Genomic DNA, 27,860 nt, shown 5'->3' on the forward strand with positions numbered 1-27,860 from the left:
TTCCCTTTTCTTTTTCTTCTTTTTATATTTTTTTGTGGTGGGGACACTATAAAAATTTTTAAGAAAGGCCAATATCTTATCTTATATTTATTAACGCGAAATATGAAATATTTCTATCCATAAAAATTTTTATAGACAAATTATCATATCATACTCTCTTTAAAAGCACGAGTTCGGAAAAATCTTTCAGTAGACAAAAATATCATTCCATTAAACAATAGTGAGTTGATAAATTGATAAATTATTATTGGATATACATAGTATGAAGATAAAGGATATAGTTTAAATTAAAATGTAAACCTTAATGAAATTATTGAATATCAAATTTACAAATGTATACAAGATGAAAGACGTATATGCAAAAACCTAATGTTTGTCCCAAAGGTCGAACCCAGAATAGCACAGACCTACAAATGTATATTGTGTGGACAGGATATTTGCAAAATCTACTGAACAAATTATAGAGATAAAAGTCGTTCTCAAAATTATAAAAAAGGAAAATAAAAACAAACGGCTACGATCTAAGGTCACAATGTGACGATCTCTCAACGACTAAAATTCAAGTAGTTTATAATACAGTATAATTAGTTTTAAAGTTTAATTATACTATTATTATTTAAATAGAACTCTATTTACAATGTTATTTTTTCACATGCAACATCGCATACCAATATATATAAGCCAAGAAATTACAATAATTTTCATAGCACTTTTATCTCATTCTATATGTGTATGTCTTTATTAGTTTCTTCTTATTAGTTTAAATTAGATTGTTTAAATATTATGAATTATGAAATAGCAATAATTTTCACAGCACTTTCATGTATTTTATTCTTATTAAATTAGATTAGATTATTTTAAAGCAATTAACTATATATATATGTTTGATTTTTTTTTCAGATCAGAAATTACAATAATTTTTCATAGCACTTTCATCTCCTTCAAGAGGTATGTGACTTTGTTATTTTCTTCTTATTAGATAATATTAGATTGTTTAAAAATTATGAATTATGAAATCGCAACAATTTTCACACCACTTTCATGTATTTTCTTCTTATTAGATTAGATTATATTATTTTAAAGCAATTAACTATATATTTGTTTGATTTTTTTTAGATCATGATTTACAATCATTTTTTATAGCACTTTCATCTCCTTGTTGAAGGAATGTATCTTTGTTATTTTTTTCTTATTAGATAATATTAGATTATTTAAAAATTATGAATTATGAAATTGTAACAAATTTTACATCACTTTTATCTATTTTCTTCTTATTAGATTGAATTATTTTAAAACAATTAATTATATTGTATATTTGGTCTTTTTTTAGATCATAATGTTTAATTATACTATTATTATTTAAATAGATATTGCTTGTATAAAAATCAAAAAGAATCTCACACGTATCTTAGATCTTAATGCCAATTGTAATACTTACATATGGGTGTTTGTTAAAATAAATTTTATGTATAGGCTTAACTTATATGATCCTACTTTAACCGGATTAGATAATTTATTTATTTTAAAACCCAAACTCTTCCACAAAACTAAAAGAGAGTAGAGATACTATAGCTATATATATCCACAGGACCATAGATATCTCAAAAATGAACGAAGAAAACCACCATTCTCCATCTCCATTTATAATATATGCACATACCCAAATTAAGTTGCTGGAGTTTTTCCTCACAAACTACACCATTGATCAACCCTCCTTTTTTCAAAAGGATAAAATGACCACTTTTAAGTTGCTTACTGTTATATAAAAATAAAAAGGAAGCTAATTTTACTTTTTTCTTATATCTTCCGTATTCATAAAACAATTAACATAAATTAATAGATTTAATGAATCCTAGTGTTCAGAAATCACCCATAGGCCATAGGGCAAGAGATTCATTCATTTAATTCATATATCAGTAGACCATAGGCATTTCAATAGCAAGTAGCAAAGGTTACTCATTTGATATTTCAAATGAGATAGATAATGAAACACACAATTTGCAAATAAACCATGCATATAAAGCATTTATTATATGTTGAATTAATGCAAGGATAAACAAATTGGACATCGATGATTTAATCCGATAAACAAATATGTTACATGAAGTTTGATATATATAAATTAAAAAAAAAGAATGTTGTGTATGCAAGTATATAAAAGTATATTAATCCCAGTTTTACACACAAATCTATTTCATAATTTTTTTAAATTTTTAAATAAATTATGGTAAAAGTAATAATCCATGTTTATAGATTTTAATTCTAAATGAATCTGAGTTATTTTATAGTAAGAAAATAAACAAAAACCCGGCCTATGGGGTAGGCGGGACAGGCACTCGCCTAGGGCCCCCAAAAAACAAGGGCCCCAATGTCAGGGTGCCAAGTGAAATGAGCTGGTATATTCCCAACAATCATGAGAGGGAAGGAACTGATGCTTAGATGTCAAGGTCCAGCATTCCGTTGGGCCCCGTCGGAAAAGTAATAGGCCTCCACTACGGGCATTAATGGTTCGGTCTGGGCCTCTTTCATGCTTAATTTTCTGTTACTTAAATGATAGTTATTGTTTGGAATACTATTGGGCTTTTTGAATACAATATGTTGATATATTTTGATCTGGACGGGGACCAGAATGCTGGACCTTGACATCTAAGCATCAGTTTCTATAGTACCAAACGATAACTATCATTTAAGTAACAGAAAATTAAGCATGAACCACACAGAAAATTAACCAATAGAATGCTGCAGAAAGAAGCTTTTCAAAGTTAAAATTGATCAAATCTTATATTCGATCAACTATGTCACAAGAAAGATTGAATGGCTTAGCTATATTATCAATTGAGAAAACTATAGTGGAGAAGCTTGATTATACAAGTTTAGTTAATGATTTTGCATCTAAAAATGCAAGAAAAGGCTTCGTAAAGTGATACTTCTATTGGTTCATTGATCTTGTTTTTGGAATGAGAGTGTTAGGGTGTGATTTGTAGGCCTTTGGCCAGGGTGGGTAGCTTAGGAGAACTACATTGTGTTTGATCATTAGGGTTAGTTATAACATCCATTGGTATGTAGGCAGCCCTAAAGTTACTTGTGTGCAACGCTTTATTTAAAAAAAATCTTGAATATAGGAGGGCCCCTTTAGGATTTTTGTTCAAGTTTTTGCCTAGGGCCCCCGAATGCTCAGGACCGGTCCTGATTGCAAGTGCACAATAACTAGTAGAAATAGAAATGTCTAAGTTCGCAAAGATTTTTTTTTTCCCTTTTTTGTTCTTTTATGTCACCTTTAGCCTATTTCTATCCAAATATTTTTTTATTCATGACACATCTTTTCGCACATGGTTTCATACAGCATTAAAAAGGACATTTGACAGTAACAAAGTATCTATAAACGGGATTTTTTTTTAGGATAGCAAGTAAGAAAGTAGAACAATATTAGACCGAAGCCTAACCTTTTTACTTTTGGTGGCCCATGAATTCCCAGCCTTTTGCTTCCAGCCCCACGGGTTTAGCCAAAAAATGCTTAGCTTTTTAGGGAGTGGAGATGCTGTACTCCAAATTGTCAACAAACCGGTCTCCAGCAAAATTATCATGATGCAGACCGTAACCAAATTGGAAATTCGAGCTGATATTTTTTGGTTTTGGTTAAAGTTGGTCCATGCTAATAAGCAAAGTTTTGCTTCGTTATGATTAACATGTCATTTGCACGGCTACGAACGCCAGACGTCGCATAGATGAAATCTTTGTTGACGGTACGCAAGGTGTTTGGAATTCTCAACGGCTAAATTGTTTTTAGCATGTTTTTTATAGTTTTATTGCACGTGTTTTTATGCGTCTTAGTCAAGTTGATCGGCAATGCTGAGATCCAATTTTTGACATTTCGAATTTAACAAACATTATAATTAAATTTCGCGTATTTTGCTATAAACCGTTATCTATTTAAAATTCAGATCCTACAAAAAATAGGTTGTTTACAAGAATGTTCTTAGCCGTTTCATAGGGCAATGAAATTTGTAAATCACATAATTGCTTTCATATGTTGATTGTAAACCAGAATGCTGTACTAGCATGTGAATAATCTACGACTACACCGCAGTTTTTGCTATTTTAACATGCAATCCTAAAATAGCTGAAAAAATACATAAGGAACAAAAAAAATGTGGGGGAGAAAAAATAAAAGAGAGAGAAAGAGAACAATGATTTACCTCAATCGAGAAAGTACAGAGTCAGCCATTGATTCCAAATCCAAAACCGTTGAATTTGAGAGTTTCGCTAACGAGTCAAAGGCTAATCACCCCAAAAAAAAAAGGTGCTCTTTTGTTAACCCGAGCTGACAAGGCCCGGAACGTCCCACCACCAAGGCCCACGGAATGCCAGCCTGCGGGACACGAAAAGACGGCCCAACTTAAAGCTTGAGAACGACGTCAAGATCTCGCCGTTGAACTCTGGAATATTTCAACGCAATGAAGCTACTGGCCGTTAGATTCCAAACGAATCCGACTTTTGAGATTTGGGACATGAATGGGATCACAAAGACAAGGCTTAGGACCTAAGCAAAAGCCAAACGGGGCAATTGCATTCCGAAATGAGCTTTGCTACAGGGATCCAAAATATAAGACCAATAGGGGGACAAGTTAGGTGTCCCACTCCTATTAGATAATGAGTTGACCATCATTAATGATTAATGATGGCCAACTCGTTATCCAATAGGAGCGGAACACATCACTTGTCCTCCCTATTGGTCCAACATTTTGGGTCCTTGAGGAATTTTTCTTCCGAAATTTATTAACCAGCGTATTGAACCTAAGAAGAAAAGTAAAATTTAAGTAGTCAAACTTCTGAAGGCTAAATTGCACTTAAATGGCCTATAGTTTTACCAATCTTGTATATTGGTGATCTTTATTTTAAAACATAACAAATAAATATCTTAAATATGAAACTGTTATAGATGAATGCCCCAACATTAAAAATACTATAAGGCATTAACTTTTCTCTACGTATCTAAGAATATCATGCCATAGAGGGCACTAAAGTGCAAGCATTAGAAACTTTTTAGAGTGTCTAAGTGAGGTCATCTACAAATAAAGCGTATTTATACCTAATATCAAATAAACAATAAGTCATCAATGCGCAACATTGAGTAAATAAGAAGACACCAAAGTACAACTTTTAAAACTTTAAAGTGTTTGTATGCAACATATAAATTTTTTGAAGTGTTTATTCGCTGGAATTTAAAATAAATGTCACTTAAGCACGAGGTTGCTAAAACTATAACGCATTTAAGTGCAATTTAGCCAATTTCTGAATCAAAAAAATCATATCGACTCCGTTCCGTTGTCTAATTTGAAAGCAAAATGATGCCATGACACACAGGGGGAAAAGAAACTATGTGCACATTTGTGTTCATTGTCAAGCACTCTATCGTTTTACTCAGTGACACAGCCTAATTGAAGAATAAAGAAAGAGCTTGAGGTTAAGAGTCTCAAATTTGACAATGGATAATAAAAGTGGACTGCAGCAATCAATTAGACTAAGATCACAAATGGCTAAATTTGAAGGGCAACGTAGAAATATGCAATCGCTATCAGATTCAAAACTGTTGTTGCATAAGTTGTATGCAAGATCACTGTGTTATACCCTAAAAATCACAAGTTTAATAGACCCTTGAGAAGTGCTAGGAGTCGGTCAGTCGGATCAAGTCATGTGTTTGAAAAAGCAGTCCGAGCATATGCTTGAAAACACAATCCGAGTGTAGTTGTGGACTAAATTGACTAGCCGACTTCTTCAATAGTTCTAATCCGAGTCGGAAGGCATTCTTCAAGTCGGGCTCTACCAAAAGATAGTCGTCCGGAGGCTAATGGATGCCCGACTGTCTCGTCAGCATCACCCACATTTAGTAAATGACTAGGCATGATGACGACTTTTCAGGTGTTGTACAAATCCCACCATTCCATTTGCCATGATATTTAATGCGGATGGGATGTAATAATGACTCCTTAGATGACGCCCACACATTATCACCCTATCGCTGCTGCGTTAAATGCAATGTGAGTGACTATGGTCATCTCGCTCAGCTGGCCATTAACATATGTAAAATGTAAACTAAATATCACTTCAACTAATTGTCACTTCCGCTGATTAAGCAAGATTACCAATTTATTGTCAATCTCTCTTATAAACATAAGCTACTCTCATCATTCTCAAGTCAAAATTCTTTTGAACCCTCAACTTAGTATTACACTTTTCTTCATACTAATTCCAACCATAACTAGCTTGAGCGTCGAAGGGCAAGCTCGAGGAAATCTCATCAAGGGCCCTTAAGTTTTGTTGCTTATGCAAGGATCTACCTTTCCCAACATGATCAGCCATCAAAGAAGATTAAGTACCCATAATCTCTCATTAATTCCCGCTTAATCCGCATATTAACCTTCCGACATAAAGACATTGTATTGATATTTTTCCACATCTTATATGTGACGAGCAATTTACCACTCTAAATAACTTGAGATTCATATTAGGTGTTATGGTGTTTCACTCATCAAAGTGCAACCCTTTGCTAACAATGGACAGGTGCACTTTGTTGGTTTTAGAAGTGTGAAGATCGAAACCTGAACAAGAAATCATCAAAGAAACAGAAAAGCCCCTATCGGTCGACCGACGGACGTGTGCCGGTTGATCGAATCGACTGCATGAAAACAGCCCAGGAAACTCGCTTTGGCCGGTGCACCAAAATTTTATGACGGTCGACTGAGAGTGGTCAACCGGTCAACCAACGCTAGGTCACCGGTCGATCGAAAAGGTGCACAAGCAGATCCTGTAAAGATGATGTTCTGGCCGATCGACCGACTCACATGGTCCGGTCGACCGAAATATGTTTTTCCAGTTTCCTAATTGATTCAGGATTCTGTTTTGGGTTGGGTTTATATATTTATATATCCTAATACATTTTTAGGGTTAAGAGAACATAGAAAAAGAGGGTTTTGAGAGGATTATTTCAAAGAGATCTCAGAGAGATAAAAACCTATTTGTAGGCATTGTAATAGTCTTCAATTAATCAAAGAATTGTGTGGTGTGGAGTCCGAGGACGTAGGCACGTTTGTCGAACCTCGTTAATTCTGATGTGTTCCTTCTTGTTTATCTTTTTTTACAATTTTTTCTTTTATTTGCGGTGATTTTCCTACTTGTTAAACTCTTAGCACAACATCCGAAAGGGTACGGGTTCGATTGATTGTTACGAATCCCCAACACACTTCTACTTGCAAATGTTCCAATCAAAGTAGCGACAAAGACCAGGAAGGATCTCGACTTAGCCGACTCCCTAAGTCGACATCTTCTTGTGTCGACTCGAAGGGCGGTACTTATCGATCCTCTTGTCGAAAACACTCGCAATGAGTCCACTCGGCCAAGTATTCGGATCCTCATAAGGACGACTCAAAAGACGTTACTCCTCAGCGAAGCTAGAGGACGACTTCAGTCTCGAGTCTTTCCCCTCAGACACAACGTCGATGTCATAATTAATGCTTGGCGTGCGCCATCATACCTCTAGCCCCGATAATCTGCATGACTCATCGGACCACGTCGGCACCGCCATGTCCCTGATCGCTTCAAATTTAATGCTGAGGTGATCTCTCCTCCAGTCGTCAGTCGACAACAGTAAAGCAGGAGCTGACTCAGCCGTCAGCCCATACTTATTCACCACCATTCTGTGCTCATCCATAATGACGGTTCTACCCTTATACCATCGGTATAAATAGACGTACTATTCCAGGTATCAAAATGAGGTAATTCTAAGCAATTTCACTACACTACAGAACTCACGCAGTTCTTTTTTCCCCACTCAAGCTCACCAGCTGACTTGATCGTCGGAGGAACTATAGAGGAACCAGTCCCCGTCCTCTCACGAGTTTCTATATGTGCAGGTTTCAGCCACTCAACCCAGAACTGGATATTCGTGGAAGGAAGCGGCACATCATCAATCATTAACCCCATCTAACCACAGACATAATTGACTGTGTGGTCACTTAACATCAACATTAGGTGATGTCAAATTCAAATGCATAATTTGTGTGTACAAAAAAATAACTCATGCATAGACAGATGATTTGTTATCTTATCAGTTTTAATTATTTTCAACAATCAATGAAGAAATTAAACAGTTCATGTATACCGCAAGATAGTTTATTACATACATTAGGTTTCATAAACATTCTAAAATCAACATAAAAGAACAACTTTTTAAACAAGAGGAAAAGTATCCGTGTATACAAAAACACAAAAAGCTCATTGTATTTACTAAATCCAGGATACCCATTAGCTGTTTTTTAACGTCAACACACAAAAAGGGCAGTATCCACAGGAAACATTCTTCACACCACCAAAACATGCAAAACAGAAATAACAACTGGACTTTATTGTAAGAATCCACCGAAATTTGGCAAAATTTCGCTGAGCGCCCAATCCGAAGAGACCGCTAAATCTCCCTCCTCGATTTGCCCCCTCTTGTTTCCCTTCTCTCTGCCGCTACGTTTTCCCAGAGAGAGAGAGAGAGAGATCCAACGGCAGCAGCATCCTGCAGCAGCAGCATCCTCTTCTATCCTCTTTCGATAACGAAGCCGTCAGCAAATAAAAAGGTCAGCCTCCTCAAAAAATTATTTATAAACCCAAAACCCCAAAATAAAATAACAATTAACCCCCGTATACATAAATCAGAGGTAACTTTAACAATTCACAAAATTATTATTAAAAATCTATATTTCCCTCTCCATCTTCATCTCCTCCCCCAATCTCAACTTTATTCCTCTTCTCCGGGGGAAGAAGAAAAGAAAAGAAAAGAAAAGAAAAAGGAACGAAAAAAGATTTCCCGTTTTCGTTTGAGATTTGCTATTTTTGGATTATACGACGGCTGAAATTGGAGATTTTCGTCGTCGAGTTCAGATCTGAAAAGGTTGAGAAATTACTGATCGAGGCATCGGATCGATGGATCGAGACGATCTTCGGTCGATCCTGAGAACAACCGGCGTTGACCTGTGGACGCTGATCGAGACAGCGATCTCCGTCGCCGCCTCCGATCACGGACCGGAGCTCCGGCTGCGGAGAGATCGCTTCGTCGAGAAGCTCTACGCTCCGCCGCCGCAGGATCTTTGCCGGATCAGCGACGAGCGCGTTGAGATCGAGGCGTTCGAAGCGGAGAAGCTGAGGTCGAGAGCGAGGGAGGAGAAAGGGAGCAGCTCTCCGATCGAGAAAGTTTTCGGATCGTCGCCGTTGACGCCGCAGTCGAATCAGAGGGAGGAGGGGGTTGGAGATGAGGAGGACGAGGACGTCGATATCGAGGATGACGATGATCGGCGATGTTACGAGGACCCGATCGATCGAGAGAAGAGGAAGATTCTAGCGATTAAAGAGGAGCTTGAAGATCCTGATCAGGTTAGGGCTTGTTGATTATCGATTCATATCTTATTTTCTGAAAAAAAAATTCGATTAAATTTTTTTCTTTCTATTTTTTGTTGAAAGTAGTCTGATGATTCTGTTGCTGGTCTACTGCAAAGTCTCGCTGATATGGACATAACGTTCAAAGCTTTAAAGGTGAAATCACATGAAAAATTGATTCAGTTCTATCCAAATTTTGTTTTTTCAAAAGTAATCTGATTGTAAATTGTTAATTACAGGAAACTGATATAGGACGCCATGTCAATGGCCTCCGCAAGCATTCATCGAATGAAGTTCGAAGATTGGTGAAGCAACTCGTTAGGTGATTGTTCATAAAAGCTCAAAATTCATTTTATTTTGGATTATTTGGGCAATTTTTCGATATCTCATTGCTTTGTAATTGTTCTTGTTACTTAGGAAATGGAAAGAGATTGTCGATGAATGGGTGAAAGCAAATTCTGATAATGCGTCGCCTGCAATTATCAGTAGGTTACGCACTCAGAGATAAATCCCAAAAACAAAATATAAAACGATATTTTTGATGTAACTATCTCTAATGTTTCATCAAAAATGGCATTGCAGCTGATGGGGAATCCCCCCAGCAAATCCCAGCAAAGAGCAGTCAGAATGGTCATCAGGTGCTCAATCTAAAAATTTTCACCCCCCAAAAAAACCCAAATTTTCTCGTCAATTTGATCGACGGGGTACTCATCTTCGTTCAATTTCTTGTAATTTTTCAGGTTCCTGAGTTTGCTTACTCCCCCAATATCCAGAGTGAGTCATTAGTTCTCAGCTCGTTGGAGCGTTAAACAATTTCATTGATTGTAATTAGGTAGCTAATTAATGAGCTTTAATTTCAAGCAGATGGGAGAACGAGCTCTAGGAGCAGCCTTGAAGTAGAACCCAAACCAAAGGTTGTTCCCAAGAGAGAAGCTCCATCAAGGCCAATGCACTCTACTCCCTCCTCTGCGAGTCCAGCAGTAAGTTTTATTTTTATTTTTTTAATTGGGATTATTATTTGCTTGCTTACATAAAGTAAACGTTGCAGTTATATTTTAATTATTCTCATGTTTGGTTACCAATATTGTAAGCCTTGTTTAAAAAGGTAAGTGACTTACAAATTTGTAGAAAAAACGACATCAAATATTGTCATTTATTTTCGTCAGAGCTTAAAATAGCATGTTTCCGAATATAGCCTTGCAATTGAACATTAAACAAATAATCTCTAATTTTGTACATCTTGATTTAGTTACCTTTGAACCAAAACATTTAATTTGTAATGATATATTTTCCATGATTTCCAAACAATAAATTTGAAGTTAATTTCTAAAAATGTTTGTGTTTTTTTAAGTTTTAATTATTTAAATAAAATTATACAGAAGTTGAAGGAACAGAAGGACAGCATGCTCGACGACAGGCTGGCTAATGCGAGGAAGCGTCTCCAGGCGAATTACCAAGAAGCCCAAAATGGTATTTATTCTCTATTATTATTATTTTTTATTATTTACTTACTAGAGTCATGATTGTAATTATATTGTTTGTTTTGGGTTTTAAAGCAAAAAAGCAAAGGACGATTCAAGTGATGGACATCCACGAGATCCCAAAACAGAAGAATACATTCATAGCGCGAAACAAGGGCGGGCAGCACCAGCAAAAGCACTACTGGTGATGACTCCGTGGAGTCCGGTCACCGCCCGGTGCCCCCGCCCACCCTCAATTGTCATAATTTTCTCTCTGTTCAAAAGGCAACTATGAGCTTGGAAGTATCTTTCTTTTTTAAAGTTATTGAACAAATAAAAGTTTTGATTGGGTATTCGAGCAAAGTCGTGGACGTGTAAGGAAACGGCCACGTGTCTCTGGCTGCTTGAAAATACCGCGGGGGGAACAGTGAGCTGAGATTCTTTGTATTGAATGTGCGCTCGCAAGTTGGCTCGTGCCTTTTTGACTTTGGGGTGCCGGGGGAGCAAAGAGGAGTGCGAGTAGAGATGATGTTGATTTCAGCCCCCTGCCGCCCAAAACTTCAGTCTAGTCCCTAAAATCTTTCATATTTCGAGATTAGGTCCTTAAACTATCAAAATTACTATTTGCCCCCCTGAGTATTTTGAAGTAAGTTCCTTTAGTTTGCAAGTAATTTTTATCGGGAGATATTCCTCACAACTTTAATTTTGAGAGGGGAATGTCAGTTATTCTCCTTTTAATACAAATCTAGCTCGTACATCTCTGACTTGTACGTACTCCGTTACACTCTCTAACCAGTGATTTGGTGCCGGAGGAGGATTTTGCTGTTGATTTTGAGGGCAAATTGAGAGGGAAAAATTTACCCCCTTAGAAAAGAAGCGGGCGAAATTTGAGGTTTTGGGGAGAATTATAAGTAAAAATGGTAAGTAGATTGAAGGCAGAACTATTAAATTCATCGGCTTGCTTGTTTGTTTCTGCTGATGACTAGCTTATAAGGTTTTGAGTAATATGTCATGGGGGTTCGCTTTCAAATCCCACCAAGTAACGCGAATCATAGCTGACGATCTGAATGTATGTCATGTTAGCTGCGCAGCAATCAAGCTTTTGGAAGAACTGATTAGCTTCAAGATTTTGATTTTTATTGGGAGAGAGAAGAGTTTGATATGTTTAAGGACGTGTATGGGTGAAATGTTACATTCATTTTGATGTGAGGGAGGGATGGGTAGAGGATTCCGTGATTCACATGTCTTAATAAAAGTCTGAACTTTATCATTCAAGCACATGTGTGTTCTTTGTCTTTATTTGATCAGAACCTTGTTAGAAGCCGGGTTTTACTATTTAAATACTTGTAATTATATTATACTCCATTTAAAAATGAGAGTTCTGAATTTATCCAGGGAAAAAGTGTGAGTTCTGGAAAAAAAAAATTCTTAGTCAGTTTTACTCCTAATCCTTTCCAATATTAATTATTAAATCAGAGTTAAAACTTTCAAATTAAGACCCTCTCTATTCAAAAGTAATTAATAAAAGATTGATCTAATTAGAATTGGCTGACAACTAAAAGGCAGAAAGAAGCTTAGAGGACACTGGCATTATATTAGTCCCTTAAATCTATCATATTTTGAAATTAGTTCATCAAAGCATTTGAAATTATTAATAGGTTATTCAATTCTTAAGCTATTTTAAAATTAGTTCTTCAAAGCAATGATATAATTAGCAATTTGAGGGACTAATTTCACTCTAATTGTTTTTTACTCTTGATTAGAGTAGCTAATATCAAAATAACTTAAGAATTGGGAATGTAATAGCCATTTCAATAATTTGGTGAATTAATTTCAAAATAATAAGAATTGAGCAACATAATAGTTGAATGTAGTTATCTTTGCACACCTATGGAGAGATTTTCTAAAACGTTAATAGGTTTTTATATGCTATATTTTTGGGTTGTCCCATTAAACTCTTGTCACTGAAACATGACAGCTATTCCCTACCGTTTTACTGAAAAAAAAAAAACTTGAGGTTATATTTTATAACACTATGCTAAGTGATGCCATGTTAATTCAATAATATCAGAAAAAGATCAAACTCCCTTTAGAAGAGGGAGTTGTGGACAAACTTTACAATGACTATATTACCCTTATTTTTTTGATATTACATTCTATTACTAGCTAAACTAAATTAATTATCATTGTTAATTAATTATACTATAAGTGACTTCAAGTTTGTATAATTTGGTCCCTAAAACTTCCAACATTATTGTAAAACTCTACATCATATTAATTATTAGTAATTATAGTAATATATTAAAAGATAATTACATATTAATAAAGTATATATGGAAAGAGTAGAAAATATAGAATTATCCTAAAATTATACAATGACACTCATATAGGAAAATTACAAAGAGCATTCTTATGTTTAGGTAACATGACATAAGGTACAAATATAAAATTTTAGAAAACATGAAAAATATTTAAGTGTAGCAAAATACAAGTGGGGGTATATAAGTATAATTTTGGTAAACTATAAGTTATTTAAGTTCAGTTAAGCCTATAAAAAATTAAAACCTTTGTTATCTACAAACAATAGTATATAATCCCATTGATAAATAATATTTATTATACTATATGAGACCAGATGCTTAGCTTATGCACTCCTCTATATTTTAAGGAGGATCCAAATGTTTATTGTTCATGATACAGTAAATAATAAATTAAATTACTATAGCATGAACAATAAACCTTTAAGACATCCTTTAAGCATACAGAGTAAATTTACTATTTATACTACAATTATTTACTGTATCATGAATAGTACCCTTTTAAGTATAGAGCAGTAGATATAATTTCTAATTTTAAGCATACAATAATCAAATCAAATGTATCAAAGAGGGAGGTAGGTTTAAAATGCAATGCTTAAAAAAACATCATATTTAGAATAAGTCTCAAGATTTTGAATTATTTCCTAAAATTATATACTTTGCTTAAAAAACTTTTGAATAGGCTTTCAAAGGACTACTACAAGGTGGTGGACATGAGATAAGTATTGAAAAAAATAAAATTCATGATATCAAATTGAAGAAATTGGGAAAATGCATATAATACTGGGCGTCATACATAACATAATATTGTAACATGTAATCTAACATATTAATGAGTTTTATACATAACAATTTGCATTGAGATATATGCTTAATATTTTAGAGAGACGAGAATGTAGAGATTTTGGAGAAGAATTACGGCTTTTGTGGGTTTTGGGGGTTTCAATTTTGTTTCCCAAACATTATTCAAACCCGAGCACACAATCAAATTAAAAATGACACGATTACTTCGATATCTTCAAAGGGATATATTAACCATATTCTTTATAGCGGTCGATATATAAAAAATTCACCAAATAAAAGAAAACAATATGAAATTTTATTTAGATAAAGTCTTTAACCGATATATTGGCTAATATAGCAATATATCAATTAATATTTAATACAATGCCTATAAGAGAAAATATGTGAAAATTATTTAGATATTAGTTCACTGGTTTTAAGTATCCAATAATTCTATGTTGTTCCCTAAATTTTTTGAGATTGCTCGTAATTTTAGGGACTAATATTAAATTATTATAAGTTTAAGGGATAAGTTATAAATAAGCCATATTTAAAAGAAGAGCTAAATTTTCAAAAACCGTCTCAACTATGGGGATTGTCTAAAAAAACTCACTCAACTGATTCAATTTAATAACACCCCTTATTATGGAGGTGTCATAGATAACCCCTCTCAATTTTGGTGCTATTTTAGAAAACACCCTTCAACTATAATGTGTCTCATAAAAATTCCTATAATCATTTATACTTCTATCAATAGACGCTCTTAACATAGTTACTTCAATATGTGACTTGGACAAAATACCCTTTTGAAGAAAACCATTTTAGTTAAAAACAAACGCTCAACCTGTAATAAAAGGACAACAACCAATCTACAATTCTTTTTCCCTCTAGATCACCTCTTTTTATTTTATCTAGCAAAAACCAAGGTAATTCTTTTATGGTTGAGAGATATTTTGATCTTTCTAAGTTAAGTACTTGTCACATAGTAGATAAGACTCAATGATATTAGTTTTGAGAGGTTAGTTTTAAGTAAAAAAACTTCACCGGGGTTAAGTCAATTTTTTTACGTTGAGATAAATTATCTACAAAATATCCAAAACTAGACGGAGATTTACTTAGCTTCAAATTATTATTATTATTATTATTATTATTAGGGGGGGGGGTCAAAACTAGACGGAGATTTACTTAGCTTCAAATTATTATTATTATTATTATTATTATTAGGGGGGGGGGTGATGTTGACATGTGCCACATAGTTGAGGGAGAGTTTTCAAAGTCAACCTTTAACAAAAAGCACCGCTTAAGCAACATATGATATCAATTTTATAAGAGCGGAGTCTATAGCAAGACCGTCACTCAATGAATTGATTTGGGTTATTTGTCCTTAAATTTATCATTCAAGTCAACTCATAAATTCTTTTTGTGAAAATCTTTTGCTATAAAAATCTCTAAAAGAAACTTAATATTTATTTGGGATGGGTATGTGATCCTTTTAATTCCCCTTGTCTTTCATGATTTATAATAAATTATTGGATAAAGTAAATTAAGTTGTCATTTTATATTACTCCATTTCTTATAAGTTTATGAAGCTCATAACTCGGATATGAGTATTGTTACGGAAACTGTATTCTTCTAATTCCTTAACATAATTTTTTGGATATTGTTTGACATTGAATGAATATGAATTATTTTGCTAAAATACAATCAATATGAGTACATATTATGTATAAATCATTCTCAAAGTATATTTTATAATTTTAGAAACTAGAGAGTAATCGTTTTGACAGACAATTTAATAGTTGTTGAGATGTAAAAAGAGTACGATATCATATTTTGGAATTGATCACATACTTAATGTTTTCGTTCTTGATTGAATTTGCACATTCTAACGTAGAAAGTTCTAGAAAAAAAGTTCTTGAATATATATAATACTCGATTGTCGGATAAACAATAGGTGGAAGTGATTTTTCTTATAACTAAACAAAATCCTTAATGGTTGGATAAAACCTATCATTTTTCTTTGATGAATTCAATAATTTATTTTCTTCATTAATAATAATAGTTTTTTTCTCCCATATCGGTCCCTTACATCATTAACATTTTGAAATTTACATTCAAATTACTAATTAATCTTAAATCAATTATATCTTAAGGCTTTAAACACCACTATTTCTCTAGAAGATAAAATGTTAAATCTAATAAGATTTTGCACATGGAAATATAAAAAATTAATATATTATGATAATTATAATCTTTTTTATAACCATGTTATGTTATAGTAAATAAATAAAGTTTAAGTAAAATAACTAAAATATTTGACCGCGTGTAGGTGCACGTGCATTCCACGTAGTATATATAAATATAAGACCGGTAGTTGTGGTTATTTACAGTTGGACCATAGAAAAGATTTGAGAGCATTTTTTTTGTCCTCGGATGCTTTCCCCGCAATAGAGATGCTGTTTCCCTTCTTCTCTGTATAACTAGCCGCCGGGCGATTGAGATGGAAGTGTAGGGGTCGAGTCGGTAATTAATTTGGCAGCACTCACTAAAGTCCAACGCAGGCAAAGCAAGCGAACATGACTCCTTTATTGCTGTTGCCTAGTGGACGGTAGTCGATCTCATCACTTCGTAGATCCTATCCACAAAAAAAATATATAGTATAGTCTATTTTATTTCGAGATAATGTGATTCGGTCTTCAATACAACAACAAAGATTTTAGGCTTAATGGCAACTTTACATACCTTATGTTTATACTATTTTGTACCAAATATATTATAAGTTACAAATTTTGACAATTATATATATACTAGTGTGCAGCCCGTTTTTTTTTGCTACAGTGTTCCCGCCGTTTTTAAACTCTCCCGGTTTGAATTTTCTAGGGTGCTACAGTAACGCGCCTGTTACAGTGCAATTCCCGAGCTGCTACAGTAACCGATCTGCTACAGTATCTTTTAAATTTCTCAGCTGCTACAGTAATACTGCTACGGTAAATATAACGTAGCATTTACTGTAGCATGAACAGTGACTCTTTGTTTCTCCCATTTGTATAAAAGAATAGATATCCTAGTTTGTTTAAATTTCGTATGTTGTTACATTCTCTTATACGACCATGAGAATATTCACACGTGCTGATCACATGTTGAATTTCAATGGCTTTTTCTTTATTTATTGCAGTATTTACTTATTTACTTACACGTTGGCATAAGTTTAAACAGAAGGCATTGTCTTCTATTGCAGGGGGTAATTTTTAACATCGTTTATCAAACTCAAATGGCGAACAAGCTAGGGTATATAATTGCAACAAAATATTATTTAGAGCATATAATGCTGATGTGATATAAGGTATATAAATTGATTTAGCCAATAATTAATACCAGATCCTAGAGTTGAACACATGAATTATAATCTTTTATTTAGTTCTCTAAAGGATCATTTCTCGTCATTAAATTAAAAGTTGATATACATTTTTTTTGTTACTTTCAATCAAGTTCTTTTAGACCTGTTTCCAGTTATATCCATCTCGGTAGCTATGAGTATTTCCTCTAGCTGGATCATTTATTGCCATATGTTCTACAATTTTGTTCTCATTTTATCACCAGTAGGAGCATAATTATTACAAATTAAGTAACTAAAAAGAAGAAGTAAGCTCGCATAGTTATGACTCAATTACAGAAATCATAGAACAAAATTTTTAATTAGCTCGATTTTAATCATCACCCCATCATTATGGACGGTTCAACCCTTAGTTAGTTAATTTGAGATCATCACACAATTAGAATTTCTAACACACGCAAATACACGGATGAAATGAAATTTATATGTGATTCTTTTAGCTAAAATAATAGGCTAAATGGCACTTAAATACCCTATTGTTTCACTTTACACTTAAACATCTTAAGTGGTAAAAAGTACAACTTTGATATCCTAAATTGTAAAAAATATAACTTAAGTACTCTACTATCTCACCACCTTTACGTTTAAATGTTCTAACTTGTGAAAAGTAATACTTTAATGCTCTAAGTTATAAGAAATTATAACTTTAATGTCTAAGTTGTAAGAAAAAACACTTTAATACATTCTGCTAGTTATCAGGGCATATTACTAAAATTATTTTTAGAAACAATTATTAAAAGTTACTAGTGTAGTGTTTTTTAACAACTTAAAATATTATAGTACTCAATTTTATAATTTAAAATATTTAAGTATAAAAAGTGATCAAACAATAAGTTATTTAAGTGCCATTTTAGCCAAAATTATGCTTCAACCTTTACGTGTCCCTTCTTTCTGACTTTTTTTTAATCTGACTATGAAATCTTTGACTAGTCAAATCTTTGGGTAGCATGCGTTTTCAAAGATGCTGTGAAATCACCGAGAAAAATAAACACATACGGCCAAAATATCAGATCATGGAAGCATTTTTACCTTTTTTACTTTGAAGAGTTGTTTATCACAAGAAAAACTTTAATAAAAATTTGATCATGAAAGGGGAATGGAAAGGCAAATTCACTCAATTGTGGACTAAAAGTCTATAAGAAAACATTTAAATTCACTTAATTCATTTTGATTAATAAAATCTACGGTATACAATTTTTTTATATTTATGTGATAACAAGACAAATACACATGCTAAGGGCTAGGAGTTATTGTAGCAAGAGATTATGTGAAAAATAAAAGAAAAACACTACAGGCACACCCCTAATCACACATTGGGGCACAACCCCTCTTTTAGCTACAGTACACGGGGCCTACTTTAGTTAAAAAAAAAAAATCTAAAATGGGCCCGTGTAAGCTGAGAGAGGGGGTGTGCCAAAGGTGTGGTTGAGGGTTGTAGTGCCACTCACAAGTCCAGGTTATCAAAAGTTTGTTGAATAAAGTAATGACCACAAAATAATAAGGAAGATTACCATTTTAATCCCAGAATAATGTTATGATAATCAGTTAGGTCAACTACAGGTGCTGTTCTCGAGTATTCGGAGTGGTATTTTAGAGAATAAAGAGTCTTTTAACAATTTTATTTTATGTTTTTAAAAGTATTTTGTTGGTCCTCGTTGAGTTTTAATAATAAAGGGAAGGTGGGCCCAGGCTGCGCACTTGATAGATGGAATCTTTTTAGTTCATGCATCGTTGGCTATCGTTGGATTAATTCTTGACGACCATTACCGTAAGTGGAATAAAACAACGAGTTGGTGTGGGATTTGGGCCTTGAGCCCGGGATCAGTGCTAAGTGCTCGCACCACTTGGGCCTATCCAACAATAGGCCTGACCCACTGGTGGAGTTGCGCACATTGTGGTAGTGGGCCTTTTTTGGGAAGAAAATATCGACCTGAAAAACTGGGTCTTGGCCCAGATTTGTGTTGAAATAAATCTTAGTTTAAATCTATTGCTCTTCCGTCCTAGAAACTCGTGACGTTGCTTCCATTTTGCATGTGATGTTTTAAGTTAACAAATAAATAAACAGCGAGCTAGATAAAAAAAAGACATCCGCCGCCCGCGGGCGGGGGGGGGGGGGGGGGGTTTAGGGGGGGGGGCAAGTAGAGATGTAAATAAAGTCATTTTTGGGTCGAGTTGTGAATGAAAGTTTGAGCATCAAATAGAGAATTCGGATCCTCCCCACTACTAAATAGAAGAGGAGGAGGAGGAAGAAGAAAAATATTAGAGAAATTACTACTGTATCATAATTGTTAATTTGTTTAGTGGACAGTTATGATTTGCTTTTAAGTGCATATGATAAAAATAGTGCGCATTATGGTGAATGTATATTTGGAATAAATCACAACTAACCGCTATACAAATCAACGACAAGCATTAATATACTGATCTCCCCGCTATATTTTTTTAGTAGAGAGCATCAAAATCCCCAAACAGAAGATAACCGAACACTCATAATGTGCTTGGATGGAGGTTAGGAGAGGGTATTATGGGAAGAGAAGTTTGCAATTTACCATGTTTGAGAGTTTATGAGAGGGGTAATGGAAGAGAATGAAGAGAAAAATTTGGAGAAAATATCTTTTGCCCCGCCGCCCCCCCCCCCCCTCCTCAAAATTAGCGGTAAGCAATTGTACAAAAGGGTTGGGTGAACTTGAGGGAGATTAATAAAAAAAGTTGTCTTGACCCTTCCAACATGATGAAACAAGCCCCCTCCATCCCCCCTCACTAAACTCCTAACAAAATATTATATTTTACCTCACATTCTTTATCTTTTCTTTTTCCGTTTCATCTTTCCTTTCCTTTTCCTCAATAAACTCCCAAACACGGTCAAGATTCCTAGGGCCAACTTCTATTATTATCAACAATATCATCGCTACCGTCAAATTAATCAAGTATTTCTTGTTGCTTTCTGGGCCGGACAAAGTTAGCATCCAACATTGACCTTCCACGAAGCAAGTTGCGGAAATTCAGTCATTTTCTCCAGTCAACAAGAACAAACAACTCGTGTCCAAATTCGCCTTCTCCCATTATGCATGGAACCAAAACTATATAAAGCTCACTACTAAACTCAGAAAAACTCACAAGAACAAATTTTCTAGTGCAAACTTAATTAGAGAGAGAGTAATGATGGATGAGCAAGAGGTGGTGATTATTGGCGCTGGAATTGCCGGACTGGCGACGCCACGAGCCGGTTTTGAGCCCGCAGTGAAAGAGAAGGTCGAAAATACAGGAGGCGTTGTCGTGTGGGGTTGGGCGGGTTTTGCGGTGCTCCTGCGGGGGGCCCTTCGTGCTCGCCGGAGTTGCTTCCCCAAATTGCTTGAGAAAGCCCTCTTTGAATGCGCGTAGGAGTTGGCGATAAGCTTGGCGCAATGTATCGTCCCGTTAAGAGGTAACGTTCGCCAGAGTGCCCCAGATTCAAATCTCACTGGCCATGAGTTTAGAAGCAAATTTTTTAAAAATAAAATAAAATATACATTATTTAACGTGCACGTACATGTACACGTTAGAAAATAAAATTTTAACCCCCCAAATTTAACTAGGAAGACCTTTAACAAAAATAAAATTTTAACCCCAAATTTAACTAGGAAGGCCTTTAATAAAATTTTAGCCCATTTTAGTCGGCTCGCATGTATTCAATATTTTCCGTTTTCACGCTCACTGATTTGTACAAAATTCCATATTGAGGTTGAACAGCTGTACAATTTCTGAATGTTTTTTTATTATTAATTTGGATTGCAGAGGTTGGGTGACTAATGTTGAGACTGGAACTACTCAAGTGACTTCTTTCACCGGGACATCCAAATGGTATTCAATTAATCTCTTGTTTTCTTCTAAATAACAAAAATTAATGAAGCATATCAATTAGCATTTCACATTTTATCGAGCGTACGTAATCAGTTTCATACATTATTATTCTACTATAATAGATTTCAATTTCTTAGAAAAACAACATTTTACATAACTAACAAAAATGCACGTAATTTTTGTGATGCTCGATCAACAGCGGTGATCTGGGAGTGAGGGGACTTCATCGCAAAGTACTATTAGAGGCATTAGCCGAAGAACTCCCTCCAAATACAGTTAGATTTTCCTCCAAGCTTGCTTCGATTAAGACCGAGACCTTAAAAGATTCATCAACCGTTGCTCTTTTGGAACTAGAGGACGGGACGTTAATCAGAGCGAAGGTAACTAATTAATTAATTAATAAAAGATATTTTCAAAACTTTCTTTTTGATTAATCAAACTTGGTGGTTTACTTACTTAAATCTTTGATATTGTGATTACGACAGGCAGTGATCGGGTGTGATGGGGTTCACTCTGTTGTGGCTCAATGGCTGGGTCTCAGTGGGCCCATAGATTCAGGCCGGGCTGCGGTCCGCGGGCTTTCTGTATTTCCGCAGGGCCATGGGTTTGATCATGAAGTTCGACAGTTTGTCAAGCAGGGGAAAAGGGCTGGATTTCTTCCTCTTAATGATACGGACGTTTATTGGTTCACTACCCATTATGCTGCTGAAGGCGAGTACTTTTTTTTATTATTTTCTCCTGGAATTAAACAAAATTTATTAGGCTTTAGAGCCATCTGTAGAAAATCGAGCAATGCATTACCAAAATTTCATGTTCTCTACTAATTCTAGGATAAAAAAAATTACTATCAAACTATCTTGTGGACAGAGTTTACTGAATAGTTTCTCGTTAAAATATACATCGTAATTGCAATAAAAATGTTTGTTTAGATCTTTCTTGATTCTTTTTTTTTTCTCTTTTTGGCAGAAAAAGAATTGGCAGTAGGAGATCCGCTATCAATCCAAAGAGAAGTAACCAACAACCTCGCCAAATCCTTCCCTCCAGAGTTCCTCAGAGTAGTCCACCAGGCAGACCTCTCCACCCTCTCATGGGCCCCACTCAAGTACCGGGTCCCGTGGGCCCTCGTAACGGGCCAGGCCCATAAAGGGCCCATAACGGTCGCTGGCGACGCCTTCCACCCAATGACACCGGACCTCGCTCAGGGAGGTGGCGCGGCCCTCGAGGATGCTGTCGTGCTCGCCAGAAATCTCGCCGCTGCTGGTCTCAGCAATGCCGAGAGGGGAGTCGAGCAGTACGTGAAGGAGAGGAGATGGCGGGCTGTCGGTTTGATCATTGGCGCGTATTTGTCGGGCTGGGTCCAACAAGGTGGACGGGCCGGGCTTTCGGGCTGGGCCGTGAATTGGTTCAGGGACCATGTTTTCTATAGGTTTGTTCAGCCCAAGATTGTGGATTCTGTGCAGTATGATTGCGGGGTGCTTCCTTCAGTTGCTTGAGATTGTTGTCTACTTATTCTCTTTGCTATTAAATTTTTATGGTCCTAGATGAGGTCAAGAAATTTATTATGTTGGTTATGTGAGTCATTTGTTTGAATAAGAGGGTGGATGTATAGTTAATATTGAGTCATGGGTTCTTACGAGAAATAAAAAGTTCTTTAAATTTTGATCGTCCTCACGGAAAATGAGAATCAATGCAATTCGCTATGTTCCTTATGTGCAAAACCTTCACAACAACAACAACAAAAAAATTTATGCTCATGGTGTAATTGGCTTTGAAAGGTACAAAGCTTACATCTTTTTGTTTTTATTTGACAGTAACAAGTACTTTTTTGTTTCTAAATTATATATATTTAGTGTTAACTATATATAGATTATTTCAATTATAACTACTATTATATATGTAAATTATGAACTATATTTTTATTTGAAACAAGAAGAAAAAAAATGAATTTTTGTAATAATTTATATGCTTAACTAATAGGCATTCAGATGGATCATATATAACAATTATCATATATGTATCAACTTAATAATACCAACACGAGGCCAAATACAGATGTATCTTGGTAAAGGAGACCATATTCAGATCCATTAAAACAAAAAAGAAAATAACAAAGGGATGAAATACAGAAAGGAAGAAATTTTTTGAATACAAATTAGATACGGAAGTTTTTTTTTTTTTGAATACATATCAGAGACGAAAGAGGCCAATAAAAAGTCAAAAGCATATATGCTATAATATGATACAAAAGTCTTCGGGAAAAAAAAGAGTTAAAAGTTTCTCAAATCATGCCTAAAATTTGAAGTTAAAATGTTGGGATCACGACAATCAGTTTCACATCCACTAATCAAAACCCGAAATCGTCTTCTACCATCTCTTCAATGTATAATGAAAACCCATATATGTCGAGTTCCAAAACATAGAATATTAGATAAACAATATAAAGTAGTCATTGAGAATTCAGTGTAAAGACCGAAATGTTTGCAGCAAGTCTTCTGGGATATCCAATACTTAGGGGCTGTTTGGTTCCTTGTTTTTTTAGGGAAAGCCATTGTTAAAAGCCTGCAAAAAGTGCTAAAAGTGTCACTTTTTGACAGGCTTTCAAGCAAAATCCTCTTTTTTAGAGACGTTTTTGCGTAAATCATGTCAAAGAAGTGACACTTTGGCAGGCTTTCAAGGGAATTTTTTTTTAACCAAACAACCCCTTATTTGTAGTAGTGTGCACTGTCACTTGCCACCACAGAATTAGTATTTTGAAAAGAATGAGTTGCATGTATCCCTCCTCTTACTAATGACATGAGGTGGTAAGCGCTAGTAAAATAGTTAACAGCAAGTAAGTACTGCAGATCGATCACGTATAGTGATTGGGTCCTGTGCGAGTTACCTTATTCAGAAGCAAAACTCGAGAAAAGTTTGTGGATACAAGGCTACGCCTGTGTGTACGTAGAAAATTCTCTCTTTTATTTGGTAGAAGAGGTGGGGGTTATAGATGAATTCATTTTCAAACATTTCCTAAACATTTGTTGTATACTTGGACTCGTCGTGAACGAAGTTGTGGATGATGTTAATAACGCTGTCGCCAACTTCAAGTTCTTTCAGAAGGACAAATTTTCAAAAGAGACCCATTTGTGAACTTAATCCCAAAAAACGACATCATTCAAACAAAATTACAAAAACCGACTTGGTTTCCACCTCAGCGCTAAAATCAGGTCGGTTTTTAATTTTTTTTTTTCAAAACTTCACGGGAGTTGAACTCATGTGAACAACTCTCGTGAAGTTTAGTAGATCTGCTAAACTTTTGAAAAAAAAAATTAAAAACCGACCCAGTTTCAGCGCTGAAGCTAAAACTAGGTCGGTTTTTACAATTTTGTTTGAATGAGATCGTTTTTTGGGAATAAAGGTCTAAATGGGTCTCTTTTAAAAATTTATCCTCTTTCATAAATATATGGAGCCAGGGGCATCTACCTTATATATTGCTCATGACGGAATTATAAGCACGTGCAATCTTTCCAAATTAATTACTATGATTGTTTGGATTCTTCCTTTAGTTGTGAGCTTATTTTGTTTGTGTTACCCAAACACTTGAAGAGCTGAAGGAATTTCTAATGTTGACCACGTCAATCATTTTGTTTGAATGAAACTCTAATTAAATTCCACAAAGCTCTTACGAACCTCGGGAAACTTCCTATGTTTGAAATGCCCTTCTAATAAGAGTTTTGACAGCTTTATTTATTTATTATTTTCTTTTGACACGTAACTTTTTTTCCTTGCGCCAACCACGACCATGTATTCTTCAACTTTTGACCATTCTTCCACTCCAAGTCTCAAACATTTCCTATAAATGCCAACCGCGAAACGAAATGAAGGGATTCTTCGAATTCAGCGATAATGGCGGGAGAGCAAGAGGTAGTGATCGTAGGCGGAGGCATCGCCGGCATAGCGACGGCGCTGGCGCTGCAGAGGCTCGGCGTTCGCAGCGGATCAGATGAGCTCAGAACCACCGGCGCGGCTCTCGGCTTGTCTCCTAACGCTTGGCGCGCTCTCGATGCTCTCGGAGTGGCTCATAAGCTCACCTCAATATATCCACTACTGGAAGGGTAAATATATATATATCTATATTTATTTATTTATTATTATTATTATTTTCAAATTTCAGTCCCCAGGGATTGAGTTTGTTGGCTGATGGTGTTTGTGTTGTGATTCTTGTGAACAGGGGAAGCGTTACTAATCTTGAGACAGGGGAGCAGTCTGTGATCAGTTTTGGCCAGAACGGGTACTTTTGATTAATTTGTTGACGGAGTTTTATTATTTAGGATTAAATTGAGAAAATCCACGGCCACATAATTAAACTCTCTCCTATTTTGGATAACTTTCAAGTTGGAGACAAGGGCAAGTTTTGTTTAGCCCCTTGCGTTTTCCCTAGCTCTTTAATTTACATTTTCAATTCAGAACCTCATGCTAAATTCTAGAAACTTAGATGATCGACCTTGATGAACATCAGGACGGATGAAAATTTTGAAAATGTCAAGACTAAATAGTCATGTTTTATTTCTCAAACAAAAAAAAAACTTACATTAAAAAAAAAAAGATTAAGGCGTACGTTCAAGGATCTTGATGTTCTCCATCTTTTTGTAATAAAGGGGAGGAACGGGGAGGGGGCTGGGAACACGAGCGGTGCACAGGAAGGTGTTGTTGGAAGCGCTGGCCGAGGAGCTGAAGCCTGATACCGTTCGCTTTTCTTCGAAACTAGCGTCGATCAGGACCGAGGTTTTAAGAGATTCATCGAGCGCCGTCGTTCTGCATCTAGAAGACGGAGCGATCATCCGGACGAAGGTAACCGGAAAAAACATGGTTTATCATTTCATCGCGCGTGTTAACAATTTCTCTGGTTGGATGATGCACTGTTTATGTGCATCATCCAACTGGAGGGGGACAACTCACATGTCCTCCCATTGGATCCCCCATTTGGGGTCCCTGTAGAAGCGCCCCTTTGAACTTGCTCGAGTTGTCCAACCTCAAACTTAAGAAAATCACTTGCTCCTCTCCGCCAATTCCCTTTTCCCCTATATGATTCGATCTATCTAACTGTAGTTGGTTCTGATTAAGGATTTACCGTTGATCGATATAATGATAGGTTTTGATTGGGTGTGATGGGGTGCATTCTGTGGTGGCACAATGGTTGGGGCTGGCGGCTCCCATTAATTCTGGACGGTCAGCTGTTCGTGGGTTGTCTGTATATCCTGAAGGCCATGGGTTGAAATATGGTGCCAATCAATTCCTTTCTGGTGGTAAAAGAGGCGGTTTTGCTCCTCTCAGTGATAAAGAGATATACTGGTTCATGACCAATCCTACTACGGCAAGAGGTAGAGTTCCAATGTGAAGAAAATTTCTGATTATGTTTTTTGCATGCCTTATGTTCACACATTTTACCTCAGAAAAAAAATTTACAATGTCAGAAACTCAACCCAAAATATCAGAAATCTCTGTATTTACTGTCCCTCAATGTACTAACGGTCCAAATCATCAACAAATCCACACCATCGGCTGTAATCTATGGTCTGGATATGTTGATGATTTGAACCGTAACAGTCTGAACAAACTGGTCAGCGTATGAAGCAACACACGGGTCCCATTTACTTTATAAAATTTAACTGCCGTTATTAATTATACTTTCTGCGTATTAAAACAACTCCTATGTTCCTAAAGGTGGTTGACCTTTTTTAATTATTTTGGGCCTTGATAATTACTGGGCGCTATTATTTCAGAGAAGGACATGGCAGCTGAATTTGCAAGGGACCCCTCGCTCATCCTAGCAGAAGTCATTTCCTCAACAATACCTTGACGTCGTCCAACGCTCCGACCTCTCATCATTATCGTGGGCCCCTCTCATGTTTAGGAGCCCATGGGCCGTGCTCACCGGGCCGAACTACAAAGGAACGGTTACGGTCGCAGGAGACGCCATGCATCCGATGACTCCTGACCTCGGTCAGGGGGGCTGCGCCGCGCTCGAGGACGCAGTCGTGCTTGCGAGGAACGTCGGACCTTTAATAAGGTCCGACGGCACCATGAAGAAGGTGGAGGAGGGCATGGAGAAGTACGTTAAGGAGAGGAGATGGCGGGTCTCGGGCCTTATTGTGGGCTCGTACTTATCGGGCTGGGTACAACAGGGCGGGTCTGGGCTCTGGGCTTGGGCTGCTAGGGTTTTCAGGGATCATGTTTTCTATAGGTTTGTTTTTCCTAGGATAAGAGCTGCAGTTGACTATGACTGTGGTGTGCTTGAGCCTCCTGAGGCCTAGAAGTGTATTTTAGTATTTACATTATGTGTAGGTGATGTTTGAAACTTGTGTAGGGACGGAACCAGAAAAATTATCTTATGTGAGCATGTATACATACAAGTTATACTAATTAAACATTTTATTTATAAAATAACTGGTAATTTCTAAAGACATAATTATTTTCTCTATCATTTTCATAGCAACACATTATCGTTTCATTTTCATCACTAAACTAACAAAAAATGCCGCTAAGTTCTAACAAAAATTCTTTTAAAATCTGTATAACTATCAACTCTATGGAGGCACCTATGTAAGTTTTATGGGTGCGCCTCTATAAATTTCAATTTCTATACTTATTAGTTAAAAATTAAATTTT

At 35.7% G+C, this 27,860-nt stretch overlaps 2 protein-coding genes and 1 pseudogene across 3 annotated transcripts; all 3 read left to right on the plus strand.

The window, feature by feature from the left end:
* LOC109824077 (probable mediator of RNA polymerase II transcription subunit 26c) lies at positions 8,566-11,641 on the plus strand. Of its 2 annotated transcripts, XM_020390600.1 has the most exons (10): positions 8,566-8,621; positions 8,926-9,414; positions 9,505-9,573; positions 9,657-9,739; positions 9,835-9,902; positions 10,000-10,055; positions 10,158-10,191; positions 10,282-10,397; positions 10,797-10,887; positions 10,974-11,641. In XM_020390600.1, the coding sequence occupies exons 2-10, from the start codon at positions 8,968-8,970 to the stop codon at positions 11,084-11,086; spliced, it is 1,077 nt and encodes a 358-aa protein (XP_020246189.1). In that variant the 5' UTR covers positions 8,566-8,621; positions 8,926-8,967; the 3' UTR covers positions 11,087-11,641. The 2 variants fall into 2 exon arrangements, with proteins under 2 accessions (XP_020246189.1, XP_020246188.1); XM_020390599.1 differs by lacking the exon at positions 8,566-8,621 and having other exon boundaries at positions 8,656-9,414.
* LOC109824339 (6-hydroxynicotinate 3-monooxygenase-like) lies at positions 20,736-22,840 on the plus strand. Its single transcript, XM_020390911.1, has 5 exons — positions 20,736-20,796; positions 21,147-21,212; positions 21,412-21,592; positions 21,698-21,923; positions 22,179-22,840. Exons 1-5 carry the CDS (start codon positions 20,744-20,746, stop codon positions 22,703-22,705), a joined length of 1,053 nt encoding a protein of 350 aa, XP_020246500.1. The 5' UTR covers positions 20,736-20,743; the 3' UTR covers positions 22,706-22,840.
* LOC109824148 lies at positions 25,026-27,635 on the plus strand (annotated as a pseudogene).

This window comes from Asparagus officinalis, chromosome 9, assembly GCF_001876935.1.
Source record: "Asparagus officinalis chromosome 9, Aspof.V1, whole genome shotgun sequence".
Taxonomy (NCBI): domain Eukaryota; kingdom Viridiplantae; phylum Streptophyta; class Magnoliopsida; order Asparagales; family Asparagaceae; genus Asparagus; species Asparagus officinalis.

What these genes read in the sequence shown, in the direction of transcription:
- LOC109824077 (XM_020390600.1), top strand. Translation starts at nt 8,968, where the DNA reads ATGGATCGAGACGATCTTCGGTCGATCCTGAGAACAACCGGCGTTGAC. An exon ending in AGCTTGAAGATCCTGATCAG is followed by an intron (nt 9,415 to 9,504) that starts GTTAGGGCTTGT and finishes TGTTGAAAGTAG; the next exon opens with TCTGATGATTCTGTTGCTGG. An exon ending in TAACGTTCAAAGCTTTAAAG is followed by an intron (nt 9,574 to 9,656) that starts GTGAAATCACAT and finishes TGTTAATTACAG; the next exon opens with GAAACTGATATAGGACGCCA.
- LOC109824339 (XM_020390911.1), top strand. Translation starts at nt 20,744, where the DNA reads ATGCGCGTAGGAGTTGGCGATAAGCTTGGCGCAATGTATCGTCCCGTT. An exon ending in ATGTATCGTCCCGTTAAGAG is followed by an intron (nt 20,797 to 21,146) that starts GTAACGTTCGCC and finishes TTTGGATTGCAG; the next exon opens with AGGTTGGGTGACTAATGTTG. An exon ending in GGACGTTAATCAGAGCGAAG is followed by an intron (nt 21,593 to 21,697) that starts GTAACTAATTAA and finishes TGATTACGACAG; the next exon opens with GCAGTGATCGGGTGTGATGG.